General features: G+C 39.0%; 1 protein-coding gene across 3 annotated transcripts in view; it reads right to left on the bottom strand.

Annotated features, from left to right (window-relative positions):
- Positions 1-24520, bottom strand: part of LOC121900446 (gamma-aminobutyric acid receptor subunit gamma-3) — a 65853-nt gene that overhangs the window by 1693 nt on the left and 39640 nt on the right. For all 3 annotated transcript variants that reach the window (XM_042416771.1, XM_042416772.1, XM_042416773.1), the window contains 5 exons: positions 23473-23693; positions 19177-19259; positions 9742-9879; positions 5255-5407; positions 1021-1220 (listed from right to left, as the gene is read on the bottom strand). In XM_042416771.1, the coding sequence (XP_042272705.1) occupies positions 1021-1220; positions 5255-5407; positions 9742-9879; positions 19177-19259; positions 23473-23693 (795 nt within the window). The remainder of the gene's footprint in view (positions 1-1020; positions 1221-5254; positions 5408-9741; positions 9880-19176; positions 19260-23472; positions 23694-24520) is intronic.

Genomic DNA, 24520 nt, shown 5'->3' with positions numbered 1-24520 from the left:
TTATACAATTGTTTTCACAGGCTGAGTAGTACTTGTTGCCACTAGTAAACACTAAATCTTCATGTGTAAAACAGGTGGAATGCCCCTTTAGGATGTTTAGTGTGGCCCTTTTTGGTTTTGGGCAGTTCAGTTTAGACACACTTGAAAAGCTACTGAAGTAAATATCAGCAGGAAAATACTGGACACAAATGAAATAAATGGATAAAATGGTTTAGACAAGCTACACAATATTTTGTATTACTAATGGATATTCCAAGAAAGTAACTACAATACAATACTATTTCCTTAATCTATCATTTAAATGCATAGATGCATGAAACAAAGTTGTCCACAGCTTGAAGATGTATTGCAACTTTAGATATCACTCAAAAATATTTCCAAATACAAACAAGTTTCTTGACATATCATCAACTGATAAATTTTGTAGTAGCTCCACTGAATAAGAACAAAAGACCAACTCTGTGAAACACCAGATTCTATATCAAGTTTAACTACAGATATACACATATTGTAATTTTCACTGCAATGAAAATAAGCTAAAAAAAGCTCACACTAATATCCACAGAGTCAAACTTCAATCCTGCATTAATGCTGGGCAGCCGTACATTTAGTCTGTCTAAAATCACAGATTAAAGCTTTGTTTTTTAATTTTTTGAAGAGGACATGCGGTGACAGTCTGCACTGCCTTCACTTCTCTCAGTTGTCGACGGGCTAGAAAAGTGTCGTCTGTCTTGGAAGCTTGTTCAGATTGATGCAGTGTCCCTTAAAATAGTAACAGTCTTATCAGAAGAGCTTATAAAGGGCAGCATCACATCATCTCAACCCTGAAAGGTTTTCTCGCTTCCATCTTGTGATAACAAAACCAAAGCACTATCAGAGAGAAGCTACTTTTGTAACAAGTGACAGTAATCCTGTACATAGGGTCATCCAATCAATCTATATTGTAGCATTTTTAAAGAATATTTCTGCAAGAATATTTAACAATTCTGTATAAAAAACAGTGATTCAGGGTCAACTTACTGGTCGTTTATTTTCGATGCAACTGGGTCTTCGAGCACTGTATGAGTAGTAATTTAATGTTGCATACTCCATCAGAGCAGCAAAGACAAACAGGAAGCAGACGGTGACAAAAAGGTCCATGGCAGTGACGTACGACACTCTGGGAAGTGAGGTCCTGGCCACAGTACTGAGAGTGGTCATAGTCAGCACTGTGGTTATGCCTGAAGGGCAGAAGAAAGGACAAACTCATCTTAGGCACTGTTCACAAGTAATGATGGAAATTCACAAGGTTTGTGTTGGATTTATTTTTAGTTTGGTTGTGACACTGAAGTGTGCTAAAGGTCATATTTGCAGTGTTCCCTCTGCTGGAAGAAACTCTAGCTAATGCTGGTCTTGCTACTGTAATACAAGCAGCTAAGACCATAACACTCTCTGTTTAATCTAATAGTTGTTGTTCCTTTAAAAATAAAAAATATCACTAAAAAATATTTAGTGAAAGAAAAGCCAAAGCCAACCTGCTTAATATTTTAAATCTTCCCAATACAGAAGGTATATGGCAAACATGTCAGCAAACAGCCTATCCATCCAGCAGATACAGAGTAACATTATCATTCATTAGGAGTTGTGTTTGTTCAATATTTGGTGTCTTTTTTAGGTTTTTGGTCTCCACCAATTCCTGAGGGAAATATTTGGCTCTCAAGCTGCTAAATGCTAGTTGCTAACTTTTTTTGTTCTGCCATTTGGTGTTGGTGTTTTTTCACTGAAAAATAGCTGCCTGCTGCATCTGGAAACAAGATTAGCGAGAGTTGTGAGAATGAACCAAAACAGTACAGTTGCAGGCCGTAAAACCAAAACAATGAGCTGAAAGATAGTAAAATTTTCTTTAAAGCTGAAGGAAACTGCATAGTTGGGTGATAATTCTCTGTGGGTTCATCACTACGAGCAACGAAATGACGGCATATCTCTGCCAAAAACCTCAGAGCGCAAATGAGATCCATGTGCATGGATGTAGAGGAGTCGTGTGCACAACCCAAACAGCCATGCATGCATATTATTTTGGTGAGGGCTTTCACAGCACTCACATGCAGAATATCTCTGCTCGCACCAGCAATATTGTAGCCTGCAAGAAAACCAGACTCCGAAGGGGTGCCTGACTGTTATCAATGGTGATTGGGTCCGTCCACTTACTGCCAAAAAGAAAAAACACTCATGAGCCAGCAGGTGAAAGTTTTGCGAGCAGGAGAACAGTGATAGTAGTTGTGTGCTTGGGGATAACGGTGACATGCTCCTTCGGATTCTGTTTGTCCTCAGCGCGTGGTTTTCTCCTTGCAGACTACAATATTGCTTGTGTGAGCAGACATATTCTGTGGGTGAGTGCTGTGAAAGCTCTTGCAAAAGCTTGCTTCAATTGTGCATGCGACTCCTCTACATCCCCATGCGTGGATCTCCTTTACGCTCCCAGGTTTTTGGCAGAGATATGCTGTCATATGACGACTTTCACAGTGCACACAGTCATTTGATCCATTATTGATATAAAAATATTAATTAGAGTAGCTTTAAATGCACAATATGTAATTTCAGCCGCTAGGGGTCTCAATCAAAACAATAACAAAAGACGGAGTGTGATGACGGTGTGAAGTAGCAAGGGATCATGGGAGTTGTTGTCTTTGTTGTTAAATAACCAGCTTCACCAGGATAGGATTACTCCAGTGTTAATCATTCAGGATGTTTTTACCGGGAGCTGAATTACCCACAGAGGTCTCCTCCTCTCCAGAACAAACGGACCCGGAGATTACAGGTAAAAACACTGAATAAAGCTGTTTCACCTAAAAAAACGATGTTTCTCCGGCGATGTATGGCGACCACCGGACGTCCGATACGGGCTGTTAGCTGAGCTGCTGCTAACACTTGTTCGGTTTATTTCTCTTATAACTTTAGATCCAGACATTCTGCAGGTTTCTCCCAGGAGCCGAATTATCCGCAGAGGTCTCCTCCTCTCCAAAACAAACGCAGATTAAAATTAAAATTAAAATTGTTAAAATACTAATTAAAGCTGTTTTACCTAAAAAATCAGTGTTTCTCCGACGATGTACGGTGACGACCGGACTTCCTGGAGGGGCTGTTAGCCGAGCTGCTGCTAACGTTTGCCCAGTTTATTTCTCTGATAACTTAAGATCCAGACGTCCAATGACTAAAATCCTTCTTCCGGCTAAAAGATACAGTTAATAAATACTTAAATTTATTATGAAAATGTGGCTTAAAACTGAATAAAAGTCCATTTATAACAGTTTCTGCCAATGTATTATCTTGTGTGTGTGTAAGTTACTCTTTGGTAGACGCCACTGTAGCGGACAAACACAGCGCCGCCGTATGCATCCTGTGCATGTTTACTCTTTGGTAGAGGAGGTATGACGCCATTGACATGCGACCAAATGAAACGATCCATTACTTTGATTAAATTACAGATTTCTCTGGGTTTGAAAATTGTTGGAAACATTTGGGATATTGTAAGTACACAACTCAACAAAATATATGACATGGGTCTAGTTGTTTTTAGACATTTTAATGTGGAATAATTACATATTATACCTTTAAGGCTCCCTGGATTTACTACAAGTAAAACTGCATTTTCACTTCGACAGATTTTGTTAACGCATCCAATCAGGTGTAAATCTGATTGACAGACATAAGAAAGATATCTGTTTCTCCAGCATCTCTGGATGATTTCATTCATTCCCCTCTCCCATCTCCTTCCTCCACGAGCATTATAGAGATGCCCATAAGAAAAAAAACCATCTGTGACTGTTTCACTGAGGTTCCCATGGTAACAAGCTGGCCCCATCTATTTCAGGCGGACATCTCACACTTTTCCTTTAGCCTCTGCTGGCTACAGTGATTACCCTTACCTGCCTTCTGCCGATGCTTTGGCACAGACTCGAGAGTTTTTCTTTTAAACAATAGAACGAACAGATTTGAAGAGAGGAAAACTTTCAGAGGCATTTATCTTTACTGACAGCTTAATGTGGATGAAATTGTGAGGTTCTGTATGTGACGTATCAAACATAAATGGCTTTAGGGCCCAATATATGTGTCCTTCTTAAAGAATTCAGCCAAAATAATGCTGAAATCTAATGAAAGCGTGCGCTAACTTGCTACTGATACTATGCTATTGAGGCTCAGACCTGAGCTGAAAGTGTGCTGCCATAGGCTGACTCACCCTGATCCTTTATGCAGGTTGGGATTACATCTAAAGTGCTTTATCTTTTATTCCCTCACTGGCTTGCCTTGTCCCTGTACTTTTACAATCAGCCTACATCTATGATGCATTCATTATCTTCATTCTTTCTCTTGATTTGCATGCAATTGATCCAGAAGCTTTAAAGCAAAGATGACAGATTAATGGCACTCGTTATTCATTTTCTACCTTTGTTCTTTTCATCAGTCGTGAACGTACAGTATCGCACACAACGTCTCTGAGCAGATGATACAACAGCAGGGCGGTGTGACATTGGCTGATGTAACATTTTGGTGATACTGGGTCACCAGTGATAGAAGGCACAGTTTGTTAGGTTCTTCCATTAAATACTGAGGGAAAATTACTAAAAAGCCAAAAATATAATTTCCCGAAAGGCTGGCATAGATGGCTCACTACTTTGCACTTGTAATGTTGAAAAGAGGTACACTTACGTTGCGGTAAACACATACATGTTTGCAGAACAGCTATTAAAGCTTCTTCATATTTTCTGCAACATCCTTCTAAAAGTAACATTTTTCCCCCAATCCTTGATTAAAGATCTGGGCAACCACATCATCACTCAAACATGTGAATAATGGATCAAATGTTGACAGAAAAAAAGCAAAGAAAAATTATGAATCAATTACCTTCACCAAAATGTTCCACAGGACTGCACAACAACAAATAGAGAGCATGTACAAAAGAGGGAAAAAGCATAACAGAATAGAAGAAGCAGATGCAGTGACTCAAGTTAAGTGATGAACAAATATCCATGCAGTGCAGATAACAGCACATAAAGACGGAGCATATTCAAAAGAGGCAAGAAAAACATGATTAAAGTGTACAAATGAAAAAAAAAAAGCTCAAAAGTAGGAAGTTGAGGTGATGTCTGCAACACTGTTTCTAAATATCTCTACAGCTTTAATGAAAGCTATTCAAAGCTGTTTTTCAAATGTAAGCCTGCAGTACGTGCCGGTATGAACAGACCCTCTGAACTGCAATGAGTCCACAGTACGTTACCTAAAGCGGTTCTGGCTGGAGTGGCGTCTTTTTTGATCCAGAAGGACACCCAGGAGAGGACCACGGTGAGGATGCAGGGGATGTAAGTCTGAATGGTGAAGTAGCCCATTCTTCTACTCAGGTCAAAGTACACCGTCATCACCACATAATCACCTGTGTGTGAAAACAACTGATTTCTCAAGGACACAGGACATTTTCAAAGATCTATGTGTGATATGACTTCATTACTAACATCCTATATGCTTTTGCTGCATGTTGTTTAGTCTGGTTTTCAGTGGCTTGCTGTGAAGGTTAAATTTAATGAAAAATACTATATGCAAATGATATTTAACATTTCTAAAAATAGAGAGCTGAGTCAGCTCTACGCAGATAGCATACAGCTTCCTTTTCCTCTTAGAACGGATTCATCTCTTCAGCTGATATCAGTTAATATTAGTGGTAGAATAATATAATTGCATAATAAGCCTGTGAAATGAATATCAGACTGCAGAAGTCTGGCACAATGGCAGTTATGTCCTTGCTCTCAGGTCGGGGGCGCTGCACTAATAGCGACCGGCAGAAGTAGTCGTGTCTTGTCTTGTCGTTGTTTCCTGGTGTTTCTGACACTTTTTGTGGCTGTGTTCACCCTGTGTGAGTTTGACCAACTTCATGGATTGAAATATAGTCGAGAGTTTCTTCTTGAGTGCTGAAACACTAATGAAGCAGCACTGGAACCTGAAATTTTTATTCCACCAGCAATCCAGAAAGATTTTAGAGAGAATGCCAACTCTACTAGGAGCAGGAGTGTTCAACTAAGGACACGAGGAAGGAGGGGTAGAGAGACTGTGTCCCTGTATGTAAACAGCTGATGGTGCAAAACTGTGGTCATTAGGGACACTGTGTGTACCCCTAATATTGAACTTTTATCTGTTTCACTTCGCCTGTTTTATTTGCTACGTGAATGTCACACAACTATTTGTCACAGTCGTTTATATTCACCATAAGGCAAATGTGGATAACGGAAGAGCAACCCCGGTCAAAACTGTGCAGTGTTTACAGACTATATGTCCTGATGCACCCAATTTTATCATGGGAGATTTTAATCATTTTTATAGAACTGAGTCTCTGAATCATTTCTTCCAGTACATCACCTGTCCAACAAGACGGGGTAAAGTATTGGATCAGTGTTATGGCACCATTAGAGGAGCTTATAAATTTTACGTGATGACTCCTCTGAGTTTGTCAGACCACAGCACTGTTCATTTGGTCCCCACTTATCAAACAGCCCTGAAGGGACGGAAAAAGTAATTCCGGTCTCGACTGAAGACTTTACATTGGAACTGAAGGACTGCTTTGAATGTACTGATTGGGATCTATTTAAAGACTCTGACTTATGTGATCTCACAAACACGGTCTATAGTTACATCTCTTTTTGTGAAAATACAGTATGGTGATTCCTTGCAAAACATGTACTATTTTCCCCAATAATAAGCCCTGGATTAGTAAATCTCTTTAATATGCTCTTAATCAGAAGAAGCTGTCTTATTATGAGGAAGATCACAATGAAAGGAGGGAGGCAAATAAACTAGTTAAAAGAGAGATAAAATTAGATATAAAAATAAAGTGGAGGGTGAGCTGAATAAAGGGTAGGCTACTCAATGCTTGGAAAGGAATCCAGTCCATGGTTTAGATGTAGAACAAGGACAGAAGAATATTTTATCCTGAGAAGCCAGATGCTGAATTGGCAGAAGAGTTAAACAAATTCTACTCTAGGTTTGATATCTATGATTTCAATGATGAGCTTTCTAATTTTAGATATGGGCCTGCAGGCAGTAAGATTAGAATTGATGAGGTGATTGTATGTAAATCTTTTGGTCGTATTAAAGAGAGGAAAAGCCCTGGTCCTGATGGCATAACGGGGAAATTATTGAAGTGATGTGCCTGGCAACTGTACAGTATTTTTGGTTGGATTGCAACAGTGGAGCCAGGCCTACACACAGGAATGTCTGTCTGTCACTGACTGACTTACTGACTGAGTGATGAAGTTACAGTATTGGTGCAACCGGCCAAATGTTGGAATTTCTCCATTGGCTGTAGCTCTTTCAAAATGAATCACCACAAAAGGTTTTCTATTACGTCCTCAGGGGGCATTTACAGTAACCTGGGAACCAGAAGAATCTGTGAGCTCATGTTTTATTTGCTCTGGCATTTGTGAATTGTGCTGGTGATGCCAGGCTCTGTTTACAGCAGTTTCACTCATTGACTGCAGCTCATTCCAAATTTATTGCATGCTAGAGCGCCCTGCAGCCGAGCTAGCAGACACACTACCTCAGTCTGCACCTGGACTCCTGCGGCATGTTTGCACGACTGTTGGAGAAGCAAGTGGAGGCATTGTTGCGCTTGTCCCAGCGCGTGAGGTCTGCCGCCTCAGTGCTGGTGGGGAGCGTCATGTCGCTCCTCGGGATGACGTCGGCAGCTCACCCAGTGGTGCGCCTGGGGCTGCTGCACATGAAAAATGGCTTTGGCTGCATCTGAGCCGGGACAAACAGCGCAAGCTCACAGAGTAGGAGAAAAAACAGCCCTCCATGTACCAGGAGGCATGAGGGAGAGCGCATAGTTAAAGCACGCCAAATAACCATCACTCTGACAAAACACTCAATACAGAGTGAAAAACAACAGACATCCACAGAGTTAAACACATGAAAGAGCAGGTGGAGTTAACAGGTAATTAGATTAGTTATAATTAGAATTAAAATAAGTTCTCTTTCAAATTAAACATCCCAAGATATGAGTGGAAAGTATTGTAGTAGTATTTATTATCCAGGACTTCACATTATAGACACTACCACCGCCTATCCCTGTAACAAATTGGCCACAATTTCACACATTGACCATACGCAGTCCAGCCATTTACTAGTTGTTGACCTAATCTCAGTTCATGTATTTTCTTGTTTTCTCCTTGGAACAACAGGAAGTTCCTAGCATACTTTTAATTGTATTCAGCCACATGTCCTTGCACACAGGCTCTTACCTAATTTTAATATGGATTTTAGTACAGTATATTGGCTCACTGACTTCTTAATGAACAGATCTCAGAGGGTCCAGGTTAATGGAACCCTATCTAGAAAACTCTCATCTTCCACTGGATCCCCTCAGGGCTGTGTGCTTTCACCACTTTTACTTGTTTTATATACAAATGAGTGTCAAAGCAATCATGTATCAAGATTTATCCTTAAGTATGCTGATGACTCTGTGATCGTGAGTCTTCTGCAGGATAGTGTGGAGCAAGATCATGGCCCAGTCCTTGATGAATTTGTTAAGTGGTGTGACCAGTCTTTCCTCCAAATAAATGTGGCTAAGACCAAAGAAATGTGTATTGATTTTCGGAGGAGGCCCCTTCCCCCTGTCCCTGCTCTGTGTGATTAAGGGTGAGCCAGTGGCAGCAGTGCAGCAATATAAGTATTTAGACACTGTTCTAGACAGATAGAGAAATTTGATGCAGATACAGATTTTACTTACGTAAAAAGGCAAATCAGCCGTTGTTCTTTTGAAGGAAGTTGCAAAGTTTTAATGTGGACATGACACTGAACATGTTTTATTCTTCTTTTATTGAGTCTGTCCTTTCTCTTTCTATGATTTGCTTGTTTGGCAGTCTTAGTCTTAAAAACAGGAACAAAATGGAAAAATTGTCAAGCTGTGCTGTAAGATTACTGGTGCCACCCTAATGACCTTCATCATCTGACCTTCAACATCCTTTATATGTTGAGTTCCAGATGCTTCCATCAGGGCGGAAGTTTAATCTCCCCAAAGGTAGCACTAATAGATACAGATTGTCCTTTGTTCCATCTGCTATTGGTTTTTTAAACAAACTATAACCCCAGATGTCATTGCATCTTTCTTTATTTTTTCCCATGATTCATGTTGACAGTGTAGTAGATATGGATCTTCTGCTGTGTTGTGTATGATGTATTGTATGTATTTGTGTTGGAAGCAAATTGACCCGTGGGGACATTAAGGTTTTTTGAATCTTTGAATCTTGAATCTTTGATGCAACATGTTTGATGACATGTAAATCACACGACTGTTGAAAATGCTCCAAAGAGAGTTTTCACTGACTTTCAACTTAAATATGTCAGAGATCTGAAATATAAGAACCCTTTATTCATGAGGAAGAGGAAATCTATTAGCAGCTCTCATAAACTGAGGGTGATGATTGAGGGACAGGAAAGGACAGCTTACTCAGTAGGGCACCTGCAAAGCAGTCACTGAGAAAGTCATTGTGCAGAGCAAATTAAAGTGGCCTAATGGCAGATTGAGAGGAGGGGAGACAGACGTGTGTTTTTAAGACTTTCAAACACAATTTTGAGCACAATTAATTAAAAGAAATAATGAACTGAAAATGATTTCTGCCACTCATTACAAAACATATTTCTCTGACAAGTTCTCATTGAGCTTGTTAAAAGCATGGGTACAAATGTTAAACTTGGGGAAGAACCAGTGCTTCTTACCTGCTGTAGTCTTTATTATGTCTGTAGTATTTCTCAGGCCCATAAAATCAAACTGGTAGAGGCGCCAGGACTTCTGGTCAGCCGCCTCCACAGAGTTCTTCCTCCACTTGTAAATCATCTCATCTCGTGGGTATCCATCTGCAATTACACAGAGCATGTGTGTGTGTGTGACCCTTGGCGCTACATGGCACATCCTAATGATGGATACCCTCCGCAGACAGACCTAGGGCCACCCAGAGCAACATTTGTCTTGTGCTGGAGGCTGGCTAATGAAAAGACAGTCTGGAATGAAGACAGAGGCAGAAGGAAGGTAGATTAAATGAAAACTTTGGTTCAATAATGTACTGAATCCATCTTGATGTTGGGCCTGACCTTCACATGATGTGCATGGAGCCTGGGAGTGCTTTTACAATCGATCATGCAAGGTTAATGATGGGTTAATCATTCCATTTCTACTTTGGTGTTAGCCTGAATCTTTCCTGTCTTAAACAGACACATAATCATTTTAAGTAGAAAAACTAACAAAATTATGATCTTGCCTGATAGCAATTTGATGTAATAGGCTTTCAATAAACAAAAACATTAACTGTGACGGAAGATGGTGCCCAAACTACTAATTGTTTTCAAACATGCTTTATGAATGAATTCCATTAACATTTGCCACACTTCTCTCATTTGCTATTAATGATGTCATTAAAGATTCAGCAATTACTATTCGAATTCAAAATGTTCAGAAAAAAACAGCTTATTGCTGAAAACAGCTCTTTTTAAATGAGCAACTTTATAAATATTCTGTAAGACATTTGCATAAAACAACTCGAGGCACAATTCATGATGCATTTATAAGATGGATAAAATTGTAGGTTTACACTCTCCAGGTCACATTTTTGTCAATATAATCATATTATCATATTTATCATCTACATAAAACTACATATACATTTAAGCATTATTTCAATATCTGCAATCACAAGTCATCTGTACCTTAAAGAAGTACTGAACCCTGGCATACTCTTAAACATCATCTATCTGTGATGTACAGTATGTTCCATGAGATAAATGTTATAAGTGACCTTTTTGTTGGACTGGCTTTCACTCTGCCTGCCTCATCTACCTCTACTTCAGTTAGTGGTTCTCCACATGCCTGAGTGTGTTTCTATTCAACTGTGGATTATTGTTGGACATTGTGGTAATAATGACAATAATGGGTTTTCAGAGTGAGTTTTCCAAGTTGAAAATGTATTAAGCTCTTTACTCAAAATGCAAAATCTTCTAAGTAATTTTTCACTGTATTTTCTCTGAGGTCTCTTATATATATAATTACAAGTTCTATGAATCTGATTGTGAATAGCTGACAGACAAATGACATTTCTCATGTGCACTGTTTTGTGTTAAACACACAATATGTAATTTCTGCCGCTAGGGGTCTCTCAATCAAAACAACAACAAAAGATGGAGTTGGATGACGTTGTGAAGTAGTGTGGGATCATGGGAGTTGTTGTATTCATTGTCAAACAGCTAGCTTCTCCCGGTTAGGATTCCTTCAGTGTTCATCGTTCAGGAGGTTTTCACCAGGAGATGAATTATCCAAGAGGTTTCCTCCTCTCCAAAACAAACATACATGGCGATTAAAACTAGTAAAAACACTGAATAAAGTAGTTTCACATAAAAAATTTGTGTTTCTCTGAGGCTGTTCGGCAGACAAAGGCTGCTAGCCGAGCTGCTGCTAACGTTTGCTCAGCTTGTTTCTCTGATAACATTAGATCCAGACATCCAATGACTAAAATCCTTCATCTGGTGAAAAGATACACTTAAAAACGACCAAGATCTAAAAAGTTTATCGTGAAAATGTGGCTTAAAACTGAATTTCTTGAGTTTCTGGTGTACAATCCCAATGCTGACGTATTATCTTGTATGCGTATACTCTTTAATAGATACCATTGTGGTGGACAACCACAACACAGACACATGTGCACAAGACAATTATCATCTTGTGAGCGTATACACTTTGGTAGAGGGGATATGATGCAATAGATAGAGAGATAAATAGATAGATAGATTTCTCTGGGTTTGAAAACTGTAAACATTTGGGATAATGTAAGTACACAATTCAACAAAATATATAAAACTGGTCTAGTCGTTTTTAGACATTTTAATGCGAAATAGTTACATATTATAGCTTTAAAAGAGAGCTACAGTAGCTGCACTTGAATCATCTAGATTTGACCAGTCATCTATTAAAGGTGCAGTATGTATAATTTAGTGGCATCTAGTGGAACGGACTTGACAGAAATGGCATATAATATTCATAAGTATGTTTTAATTAGCGTATAATCACCTGAAAATAAGAATCATGTTTTCATAACCTTAGAATGAGCCCTTTATATTAACATAGGGAGTGGGTCCACCTCCACAGAACCCGCCATGTTTCTACAGTAGCCCAGAACGGACAAACCAAACACTGGCGCTAGAGAGGGCCTTTCGTGTTTTTCACAAATTTCATGATCATCGTGGGTGCCACTACACGCATATAAGTGGAGGGGGAACAGTATTCAGTTGATTGCAATCGGCAACTTCACCGCCAGATCTAAAATCTAAAACTAAATCCTACACACGGGTCCTTTAAAGTGGAAAAAGGCCAGTGTCACAGTGTGGGAAATCCCCTGCCCCCCCCCCCCCCCCCCAAGAGAACTACTAGAACTACAATCATTAAGCAGTCTGTGCAATCCCTCACTCTAGCTAAATTTGCTCTATTCAATGCTATCTATAATTTGGATTTTCTGATTTTGACGGAGACCAGACCTGGGACTGCTGCCATTTAGTCGAACTCTGCCCTCCCAACTACAGTTATTTGAACTCCCGGAAGTGCACTGGCTGTGGTGGGGACCTTGCTGTTGCCTACAGCTACCATTTAACTTGTAAACACATTGCTGATGATAACTTTCAGAGCTTTGAGATGTTCATGTTTAAAATCAACTGTGAAAAACCTGTCTGCTGTATTTAAATCTATTGCCCCCCCAAACCAAACAACAGCTTTTTAGTAGAATTTTCTGAATTTCTATCCCCCATTGTCCTCAATCATGATAGAATTATACTTGTTGGGGATTTTAATATCCACGTCGATGACCTATCTATTCACTTTGCCATTGAATTTCTAAACATTACTCATTCATTCAATCTGGTGCAGCATGTTCTCTGGTTCAACTCATAGCTGAGGCCACACTCTTGACCTCATGTTTATTCTAGGCCCAACTATAAAATCCCTCTCATTGATAGACCTTGTCTCCAAACATAAATGTATTCTGTTTGACTCCTGCATCCAGGCAACTGATTCAATTAAGAGGCAAACAGTATGTTCCCACATTTTTAATAACATGTCTGTTTTCATCTATTTTCTCTGATTTATATAATAAATCATTTCACCCTCTAACATTAATGATCTGGTCAATAATTTCAATAACCTGTGTTCCTTAGCATTAAGTGTCATTACACCTATTACAAGCAGGTCAGTAGCAGCCACCAAATCTTCTCCGTGGATAAATGATGCAATCCGTAGCTGTAAGCAGGACTACAGGAGGGCTGAGCACAGATGGAAAAAGACAAAACTCAATATTCATTTTCTACACATGAAAGAGCTTTTGACTTTGCTCAATCAAAAAATCAAGGACACAAGAACAGCTTACTTCTCAGACCTAATTACTACTAATAAACAGAATCCCTGAGCTCTGTTTAGCACAATCAGCTTGTACAACCTACTCCCACTGCTATCTCTGTCACCTCAACTGAAGACTGTAAATTGTATTTATCATTTTTTGTCAACAAGATCAATAGAATCAGATCCAAGATTGTGCTTCCGATCCACTTCTGATCCACCTGGAGTGTTTTAAATTTACTAACCCATTTTGCCCCCATTAACATGCACAACCTCATAGAGACAATTTCTCATCTGTGCCTGTCTTCCTGCCATCTTGATATCTTACTCTCCTTAGAGGTCCTACCTGTCACTGGCCCCGCTGTACTCACTATAATAAACCTGTCCCTCACCTCATTATGTCCCTGATCAATGTAAGACAGCTAGTGTCCAGCCCCTTCTAAAAAACCTGGCCTTGATCCATCCATTCTGAACAATTTTAGACCCATCTCAAAATTACCTTTAATTTCCAGAATACTGGAAAAACTTGTTGCTGTGCAGCTCCTGCAGGTTGTTGAAGGGAATATTATCTATGATAATGATCAATTTCAATCTGGCTTTCGCCAAAAACATAGCACTGAAACTGCTTTGTTACAAGTCACAAATAACATCCTTATGTAGGCTGATAGGGGGGAACACTCCATCTTGGTCTTACTTGACATGAGCACTGACTTTGATATCATTGATCTCTCCATCCTCATTTATCGATTAAATACATGCGCTGGTATCTCAGGGAAAGCTCAAGGGTGGTTTGTGTCATATTTGTCATGGTGGAAAAATGCTAATCTAAAAAGCAAATATGCATTTTAATATCATCATCATAATAAAGCTATAGTAGCAGACTAGTGTAAACTAATAAGTAAATTTGAAAACTTTCATGTTGGATGTAGCACCTTGTAATTTGCACCTCTTTGCACAGCTGTTTTTCCCTGCTATTTATTTATCTATTTTATTTGGCAGGCATCGGCAGCAGGGCTCTCTGTGATGACATCACAACCATTGATTGGCTGGCGGAGTTGCTGTCCCAACTATGCTGCATATTTGCATTGTACTCATGGATGTATAAAGAGAACTGGATACAGCGTCAGAGGCGGGCCCCGTCGCTCAGTGGCGCATGAAGCCAAAGAAGTTCATCTTCTTCCACATTTCCTCTGCATCTGCCAAGCCGGCTACTTCCGGTTTATACCTCTGGCTAACTTGAATGAGGATAAATTCAATCGTGTGGCTCTTCTAGACATTTGAAATGTGATCAGCCTATACAGATCAAGTTATGAAAGTGAAACGAGTCATTTCACAGGGTTTGTGATGCTCAAAAAAATGTATCCGCTGATTAACCGACATCTCTGTATCTCTGCATCATGTGACGTTGCAATTACACAGTTTCGCCGCTATGTCAAATTTTCTTCAAAGCCTGGTGCTGTCTTTATACATCCATGATTGTGCTCTAGTGTTTCCCCCAAGATTTTTTTCAAGAGGGCGGTAGGCCCCTGAAACTATTAGTTTTGTCATGGGGCAGGCATGTCACGGATACGGATACGTGGTGTCGACACTATTGTCATAGATGTGCGCAGTAAGGTGGTTGTCCTTATTGTTGTATTTCTCTACACTGAGCTTAAATGATGAGCAGCTGACAGTCTTCACAGGACATGTTGATAGAGTAAAAAAAGAGGTGCTGTTGTCTGCAGTCCCCGTTGGCTAGCTAGCTCCAATGTTAAAAACAAGCCAGTGCTAGCAGCAAATCCGCTTGTGGCAGGCTAACCCAACCGGGGGATTTAAAACTTACGATCCGAGCATCCGATGGCTAAAAAACATATACCTTGTTAAAAAACATATAGGTAAAACAAATCTACATATCTAAAAGAGTAGCATAAAAATGTAGAGTAAAACTGGATAAAATGTCAATTTATGAGAGAGCTTCTGGTGGACAATGTGCTTTTAAAAATATATACAGAACGGTATATAGAGGTGTAAGTCAGACCTTAGCAGTTTTTCCTGCTTTGAATTTGTTCATTTCCCTCCATCACCTGTGTTTCTCTTTCCTCAAACGTTTTCTTCTTGATCTTGAATCAGTTGCACCTTCTTCCTTTTGAATCAGTTATTTACTTCTTGTTTTTCTTTCAACACCCTAGGGTGTTGTTACCCCCTGCAATTCTTCCTCACTTCTGTCTCCTCTCTCTTGATTCCCTCACTCTGGAAATGTAAAAAGCCTTTCTTTTAAAAGTCTGACATGAAGCGGAACTTTAACTTGTATGGTGTTAATTACAGTAATTGTTGACAAACGACACACAGTGGGAATGCATCAGCAGTCAAGCTATCCAAACTATCAAGCTACATTAACATTACTGTCATGTTAAGCAGCAGCACTAGATACACTAGACAGTTACAGTTTTTGCTAGCTACTTACTTCATTGTATTTTGTCTAACAGATTATTATTTGATGCCGCACATGTCAGTTAATATTATACATGATCCTCTGAAAACACAACAAACATTCCTAGAAACTATGGTAGGAGCCATTCTGAGCTAACGGCTGGAAAGTGATGGAAGTTTGTGTAAAAACTTTCTGAATTTGAGAGGAGGCTAAACGTATTTACGTGCGTTCAGCCTCCTCTATGGCCCTAATTACAACACACCATATACAGTCTATGCAACGCACATGAACACGTGTGAGCCTATTGTGCTCCCGCTATCTTGATAGTATAAGTTACATTTGTTCTTATTTGTTTCTTTCAGGAGGGATGGGGGGTCCTGTTGGCAAGGTGGGCTGCCCCTCCTAGGCAATGGTAGCAGAAACACTGTACTGAGTTGATAATTCAAATGCCCCAGAGGTATGACGGCTTTAAAGATAAGCAAATCTGACTTAATCAGAAAACAGAGACATCATCATAGAAACCAGTGTAATGTCTAGGTAAGGAAATGGGTTTAATGGATCACAGCAGGATGGGTCCACTGACTCTAATATACTGCACAAGGTGCAAGGTCTTATCAAATTAAATCACTCTGTAGTCTTGATAATAAATCTCTCTGAGAGGCCACTATAAATCCACAGAAGATAACACATCAACAGTACAGTATGCTTCATTCTTCACACACTGCTTGATTCCTCAGAGCATCATGAGGTTTAATGTATGTCCTGCTAGACAGGCTGGCAACAGGTCACATCCAAGCATCAAACAGTGAGTATAAAACCCACAATGTGAATTTTAGAGTAGCGTACAGTATTTAAATAGCTTTAGGTCACAGAAACACTTTGGACCAAATCCACAAGAGGATTGTGCAGCTTTTGCAGCTGCTAAACCCATGCAAATGAGACAAAAAGTTAGCATATGATTCACAAAGCACCCGCAAATGGTGAACTGCATTGCAAACTAAGCCAAGCAAATAGTGTTATGGTGCGCCTGTTCCATCTGCATGTATATCAATTAGTTAATATTCATACATTCGGTGCAAAATTGGCCCATATTTATACAAATAAGCCTTGTTGCAAAAACAGTCTAATTCTCAAAGACTAACTGCCACATGCATGGCATTATCAGCATCTTCAGATAGTTGGTGCTAACTGTGTGGACACTCACTCTCTCTCTCACTTCAAATCTTCAAGCTTGTGAGGCCTGAATGATATTGAATTGATATTGAATGATATCAAGGGTGAAATCTTCAGTCAGACATTGGGGGAGATCAAGTGGGTTTGGGGTGGGAGGCTTATCTTGGAATTTCAGCTACTTGAAAATAAAAATGTCCTGACAGTTCTGATGGTGCTCAGCATCCATCCACAAGGGCTGCTTGATTACAAACAATTCCACCATATAAACCTGAATCTGCGTGTAACAGCTGATCTGTGTAGATGTGTAGCAGAGCACAGAATATTAAATACCGTCAGATCCTGACTGAGCCAGTGTTAATGAAGTTACCGCTGCTGTGCTGCTGTGCTGCTGTGCTGCTGTGTTGCATGCGTAAATGCGCACAGCCTCTTTCTCAGTTTGGAGACACAGTTATTGTTTCAACTGCTGTTTGATGCTGCAGCCAGCTGTGACACACAGCCAGCTGTGGGCAACAAACAGAACATCAGTACTGATGTTTCTGTAAAATCCCAGGTACATTCAGTAACACCTGAACAACATAATTGAAATGTTCTGACATCAATCTAATATATTTCAGACCTGCTTGAGTCATATATAGCTGTAGCCTATTTTGATAGACATTTCAGTAGATTATGTTATAGATGAGAAACACTATAGAAGTAAAAGAAGCAAAATACATGAAATTTGGTTTGTGATTGTTGAGAGCTCTGTGTGTGTGCACCTCTGCTAATTAAAGGAACACAATTGAAGGCTTTGGTGCTCTCTGCAGTTTTCATTATGGCCCAATCTGTGTGCTGAAATGTGGAGAAAAGCCTCAAACACTGGAAACCACTCCGCTCCCTCAAACAGATGTAAAATAAGGGCAAACTGCAGTCAGCTCCAAAACTTTATGGGTGTGTTTGCGCCGGCATATCATTAGCGCAAAATCTTTTGTGAATAGGACCTTAAAATGGGGCAGCTTGCAGGTGCAAATGCTGCACAAGTCATGGTGCGGGTGAAATCCATTCTTTGTGGATTTGGCCCTTAGTAGAAAACTGCTCTCTTGTTCTTTTTGACATACATTTGCTTCTTTTACTTCATCAGCTGTTTGCACTGGAAACAGATGTTGATGACATTCACTTCAGTGAATCTGCATGAATTTGCGTCTCTACTGATGCTACCTTTAAGGAATTGTATGTATTTGTGATACAGATGTGTTTCATGGCACCTTATGTACTTATATACTTATTTTTATAAAGGACAGACAGTCTGCTAGTGGTGTTTAAGCAGTTTAGTACTTTAGCGGACCTAAATGCACTTAAGCTTCAGATTACCGTACTTATCTTTCCTTTAGTTCTGTAGATACCTCTGTATGAACTCCCATTAAGCCAGATTGTTCAAATGTTGCCATAGCGACCTGCAAACGGGCCTGAATGTGAAAAAGTAAGGATTTAACATGCTGCTTCCCTATGATGGCTTCTGAATGAACTCAATTCACAGCAGGTTTTGACAAATGGACAGTAATCATTGTACATATTATGTGGATCTCCATGATGTCAAGGCAACAGGGCAGCACAGTCATCAAGGTTAAGATATTTTATACTTGTTGGACAATAGTATAAATACTATGGAAGTATACTTAGGCAATGCAGTGAATCCATAAAGCTCCATATTGTACAAATGTAACTACTGACAGTCTCTGTGTTTAAAGTTTCCCTCTCTGAGTAATAGAACATTGCAAAAAGACTGGCACAAAGAAATGACTATTGACAGAGAAGAAACTAATCTGTTCACTCTGAAGTATCAGTACACAGTGTAGTGCAGCAGTGGGCATGGCATAAACAACGGAACATAAATCACTCTTACATGAATGTTTTTGAATCGTCCTTCAGTCCCCTGGCCATCATTGTCCCTCATTACTACTTTTGCTGTTTAAAAATCGATTTTAGATCACTTGGACTTCTAAAAGTGTGTTTGCCTTGAAGTGGCCACTTCAGAAATGATTCTGTTTTTCATCTTCTACCTTTCTACCACGAGCAGCTATATCCAGGTGTTTCAGCAGATACTCACATGAACTAACTGTACATGAGTACTTGCTGTACAAAAAGAAAAAACAATTCAACATAATAACCAGAAACACACGACAGAAAATGAAGTACTTTGTTGATACTAAGGTGTACTCACAGCTGGAGAAGATGAGTGGGCAGGAGTGCTCGTCCATTGGAAAGTTGTGCAGCTGTAGCTGGCATTCTGCATTTATAGTCAGTCTGCGAAGACAACAACAGCATTATTTTGTGATCTAGGGTATGAAAGGATTTTTTTTTCGCTCTGACCTTTAAAGTGTCATATGCAGTCTCTCTTAATGTGGACATAAATACATGAATGTGGATGTAAATGCTGGTAACTATGTCTCAACCGCCAGTGTGGCAGCAATTCTTCACAAGTGGTGTGAGACATAAATAAATAATGAAGTTACAGTACATGTTCTACAGGGGAGGGGAAGAACCCAGTACAACCACTTCTTGAATTCCCCTAAAGACTGTTTGTAGTCAACAACCGTTACAAAAACACATGAACTTGTAAAGAACATCATTCTCCATTTTTATTACAGTATTTTTTAAAAAGTTTTGCAAACTCTGGCAGAAAATATCTAAATCAAATAATAAGAACTTTGACCCAGTTTGCATTTGATTCTAAATCTCGTCCACACGTACAAAGATACACATTCTTGACCATGCGGGTGACATGATACACATCGCTGCCAATGGTTTCACACTACTCTTCTAATTGACAGGTGGTGGTAACACACACCAAAAAAGGGAGAATGTGCCAGAAAAATGCACAGGGGATGAAAGCAAGCTAGCAAACTTGGATGTAAGCAATGGAAGTTGAAAAAAAGAAAGCTCATAGAGTATCTTTAATTTGCAATACTTTCATAACTGACTATTCTTTCAGCTATTTTTCAAGCAAAAACTCCAACCATTCTCTGATTGTAACTCCCCTGTGAGGATTCGCTGCTTTTCTGTTTTCTGTTTAAAAATATCTTTGGGTTTTGGACTTTAGTTCGAACAAAATGTGACACTGAGTAAATAAATAATTGAAAGATAATCAATAATAAAATAATTGTTAGTTGCAGCCCCAGTATATATCAATATCCTCAATTAGAAGCCAAACTAATTTTGTTAGTAGTTCAAGTATCTTGAGCTGTAAATCAAATATACAGTAGTTGAAAATATCATTGTATTCTCTCTGTAATGTTGCTATAAACGACATACAGTATCCGTGTGACTCAATACCTCACTAGGAAAAATTAAAGGGGGACTACTTTAATGAGCCTCCAGTGGCAACCAAGGAACTGCACTGTTGACAGACCGTCGGCAGCCCTCAGTGGCCTCTAATTCACCACACTGATAAAAAACACATTTTCAGGGATATTGAGTGACCAGCTGTATCCACTCTGTGAACCAGGACTGAGAAACACTGGTGTGGAGAGACAATGTGACATTGTATATCTTGATATTTCTCACTGCTCTGGCACCACGTGTGCTTCAACAAACCTGCACAGATATTATCACGTGTAACTGCTCGGGGAAATCTGCAGTTAGAAAGATCGGTGATGTAGCCAAAGGCCAGCTGCCCCTTAAGACCAGACAAAACTGTGGATGTAATCATGCAGCCAATATGTCGTTGACCTTCAATTATAAACCAGTTAAAGCAAGTCACATTTCTTATCTCCCTGGGAAAAGAGGCTGCAGGCAGCGTTAAGAGTGCCCTGACCTCAAACTGGCTGGTTTGACAGATCAGCCTAAATTAAGATGAAGATAAGCATTTCAAATTTGGGTTCCCTTGAAAATGCAACCACCTGACTGAGAAAACAGAGAAGAAAAGGAGAGGAAAATATGTTAAAACCTGGAAGTTCCTCTTAACAATGGGCTTTGTCCTCTCAATACACAGAGTGCAAAATGAAGTCCACAGTATGAGAAAAAGAACAAGAAAAATCAGTATGTGAATGAATCAACAAAGATAAGAAAACATAGGAGAAGAAAGCAGAGGAAAGAAATCTTTGTACTGTAATTCTGGTATGATCTTTCAACCTCATTAAAGCATGGAATTGGGACAATACCGTGCATGTGGGAGAGGCATGGATATCACAAAATGTCATCTCTGTTTACTCCAGCCAAGCCAATGCTCAATTAATACCAAATGACATTTCATTGTCTTTCTCTCATGCCATCAACGGATATTACTCCTCAAAGTTTGCACGCTCCTGAATAGTCAATATCAATAGAGCTCCATGAGGGAGAATCTCACTGGACTTTGTTTGTGACTTGACTCACTCATAGCAAATGTGATACTTCTTTTGTTCTTGCAGAAATACGTGCGCAATCTGTGAATTGTCACATTTCCAGGAGTCCAACATGTTTAGGCAGTGGAATCTTATATATATCCACATATGTACAAAAGATTAAGCTAAAAACTCAGAAAATTTAAAAACAATTAAAAATTTATAAACATTGTCAATTTAAATCTGGAGATGTCTTATGTTTAAACATAAGGCCAGTGCCAAAAAAGATTGAGGACAGTTTAGAGATGCTTATTACTGAAGGAGCAGTTCATATTAATGTTGAGTGCTCCAATTACAAAAAGGGCTTTAGGGCACGAGAGTGGCTGCCTTAGTAAATTGGTCTTTAAGCTCACACAGGCAATTTGCACTTACAATTGGTAATGACAGGCTAATTACTTTTCCACTGCTCTTTTTGGGGAATGTTTGTGTCCCAAAGTGTTTTGCATAAATTTCTTAGTGAATAAAATGAGTATGCACTACATACTGTACCAATCTGCATAGCATAGTGTTTTTCATCTTAACTCTTGTTATTTTCTTCATGTTATATGTTTATGTTTTTAACGCTGTAGCACTTTGAGATTCACTGCAGATGAAAAGTGCAGTACAAATTAAATGCATTATTATTATTTAGTTTACAAGAAATGTATATTTTACCATTTTCTACAAACAGAATGACACAAGACTTGCTGACTGATTTAAAGTAAACTGGGACTTTAGAACGATATTAATACTTTCAAACGTTAAGCAATAGTTAGACATTTGGGAAACATGCTTATTCACTTTCTTTTCAAGAGTTAGATCAGAAGATCAATCTTCTCATCTTACTCTCAAGAAAGCAAAATATGCATATTTCCCAAAATGTCGACTATTCTTTGAAGATCTCCTCCAGACATGTTTTAAAATGTATATAAAATACTCTACTTTGAATAATAATTTGTGTGTTGTATGTTTTTTCCACAAAATCCTTAAAATTACATCTCATCCTTCTCCCTCCATAAAAATCCAGAATCAATAAATATGCAAATATGTTTCATTTCAGAAATTTAACTGCTGGACACAAGATGTACTTGTGTCCATATACTTCACTGTAAAGTCCATTCTCAGTGTTTGTGCACTGGAGGCTTCAAGTCTCCACATCATACTTGTATAAATTGAATATTAGACCATGATTGGCTTCCAAACTATTTGTGATGCCACAAATCATGCTCACAGGCCCGCTACTAAAATTTATATTTTCAATGAGCACAGCAGATGAATGTGAAAACAGCTTTCCAGTGTCAGACTCTGCACATACTGTACATCATTCTGCACAGTGAAGCTCAAACATCCAACTATTGGAAGGCGAAAAACATATTTTTGAGTATAGGGGGACTTTAAATAATAAGCAGTTGTTTTCCTAAACTTTAAAACTTGATTTATTCTTCTTCAAGATTGGAGAGGGAGTTGCCTCATCTCTGTGCAAAATTTGTTTTATCTTTTGGCTCTATGAGCAGCTTCGTTCCTGCTGTGCATTGGGACACATGTCATGTAATTATTCAACAAGTTAAAACAACAGAATCACCAAAATCAGAGTTAAAAAATTTTGCATGATAGCATTCAGCAGGCAAATGGAGAGAGCAAAGGTACAGTACAGTACATGAAATCAAAACAGTATGCAGTATATGCATGCCTATATGCCTAACTAACCTGGCTAATACTCTTACTGGGTAATACAGTATGTTCAAGCTACTTATTTGGAATTTCACTCAAGAACTTATCCAGACTATTGTTCCTTTTATAATGTGGTTGGCATATGTCCAGTCATAAAACAAACACTGAAACACAACCAAACCTAGTGTTACTTCAGTAACAGTCGACTTTAGTCTGTGCATCCCAACAAGTAATTTCATAATACACATGCATATCAACAGGCCAGCAGCCATATACTGTAAATAAATTATACTGTAAGTTGTGTACTGGTTATAGTGATAGCACTATTCATTAATGAAGAATATAATTATAATATTTCCATTTCAAATTTGTCTGGGTATGCAAGAACATTAATTCTAAAGCTTTAACTCTGCAGTGTATTTCTTCACTGAGACACTGAAGAGAGGAAGAATAAATTGGCCAAATAAAAGCTTTTCTGTGTTTACCTCAAGGTGTAAAGTATCTTCCCATCATTCCATATTCTGAGGAGCTGGTTCGGCATTGTAATCCAGTGGGAATCTGCATTCTTGGAGTTTCTGAAGATGGTATCTGGGAGCCAAATAAGTCCCACCATATTGCTGTTCAAAGTCAATATTTTCATTGTGCTGTTGTATCTAAGACGGCTGTCTGTCCATGTCTGAGCAAAGATGATGTCGATTTGGTATTCCTAAAAGAGAAAATTAAAAGACGTGAGTGGATTAACAGTGCAGTAATATTTAATTTCAATGACATCACTAATGATGTTTTCTGTCCTTAGTTTAGTGAAGGATAGAAAAAAACAACTTCACTTGCTTCTCAAGAGTATTTATTTTCTTTTTAAATGACACTGAATTGAAGTATTATGAGTTTCAGTAACACATCTCTGTACGGCATTTATCATTCATTATTTTCACCAGCCAGATCATTTATCATTTTACTGGTTCACTGGTCCGTATGTTGAGCACAGACCTCACCTGGCACCTCTCAGTGATCTGCTTAACCCACCATTGTGCTGACAGCAAACTCTCCAAGGCTGCAGTGCATCTGGGAGTGAGCCTCTGGTTTTAAGCTCCTGTCAGCACCTCCACAGCTACCTCAACTTTTGTTACCAGAAATGAAGTGTTGGATGGATACACATGTTACAGCTAATGTAAAGTTAATGAAGAGACCCAGTTACACTACAGCTCTGGAGAGCATACAGTCAGTTGGACTACTGATGGACTGGACTATCAATTCTGTTTGTATCATTTAGTTGTTTTTTTTTTCCAATCTCATAACAATTAATGCAATTGGGGACTAAATGACCATACAAAAATAAATGACCTATGAGCTGCTAAATACAGAAAAAAGCTGACGGTTCATCTTGTGTTTTCCAAAGGTTTTGGTGCAATAATGTCAGTGCATTGGCCCAAATCTGAGATATATTGAATCATCTCTAGTTGTAAAAAAAATGGAGCCAAATGCAGGCAGAATTAGTAGAAACTTTGGTTAAACAGCTTGGATTCATCAACATAA

Source organism: Thunnus maccoyii, chromosome 7, assembly GCF_910596095.1.
Source record: "Thunnus maccoyii chromosome 7, fThuMac1.1, whole genome shotgun sequence".
Lineage (NCBI taxonomy): Eukaryota > Metazoa > Chordata > Actinopteri > Scombriformes > Scombridae > Thunnus > Thunnus maccoyii.
Note: the sequence above shows the minus strand (reverse complement) of the source record. Positions and strands in the feature narration are given on the sequence as shown.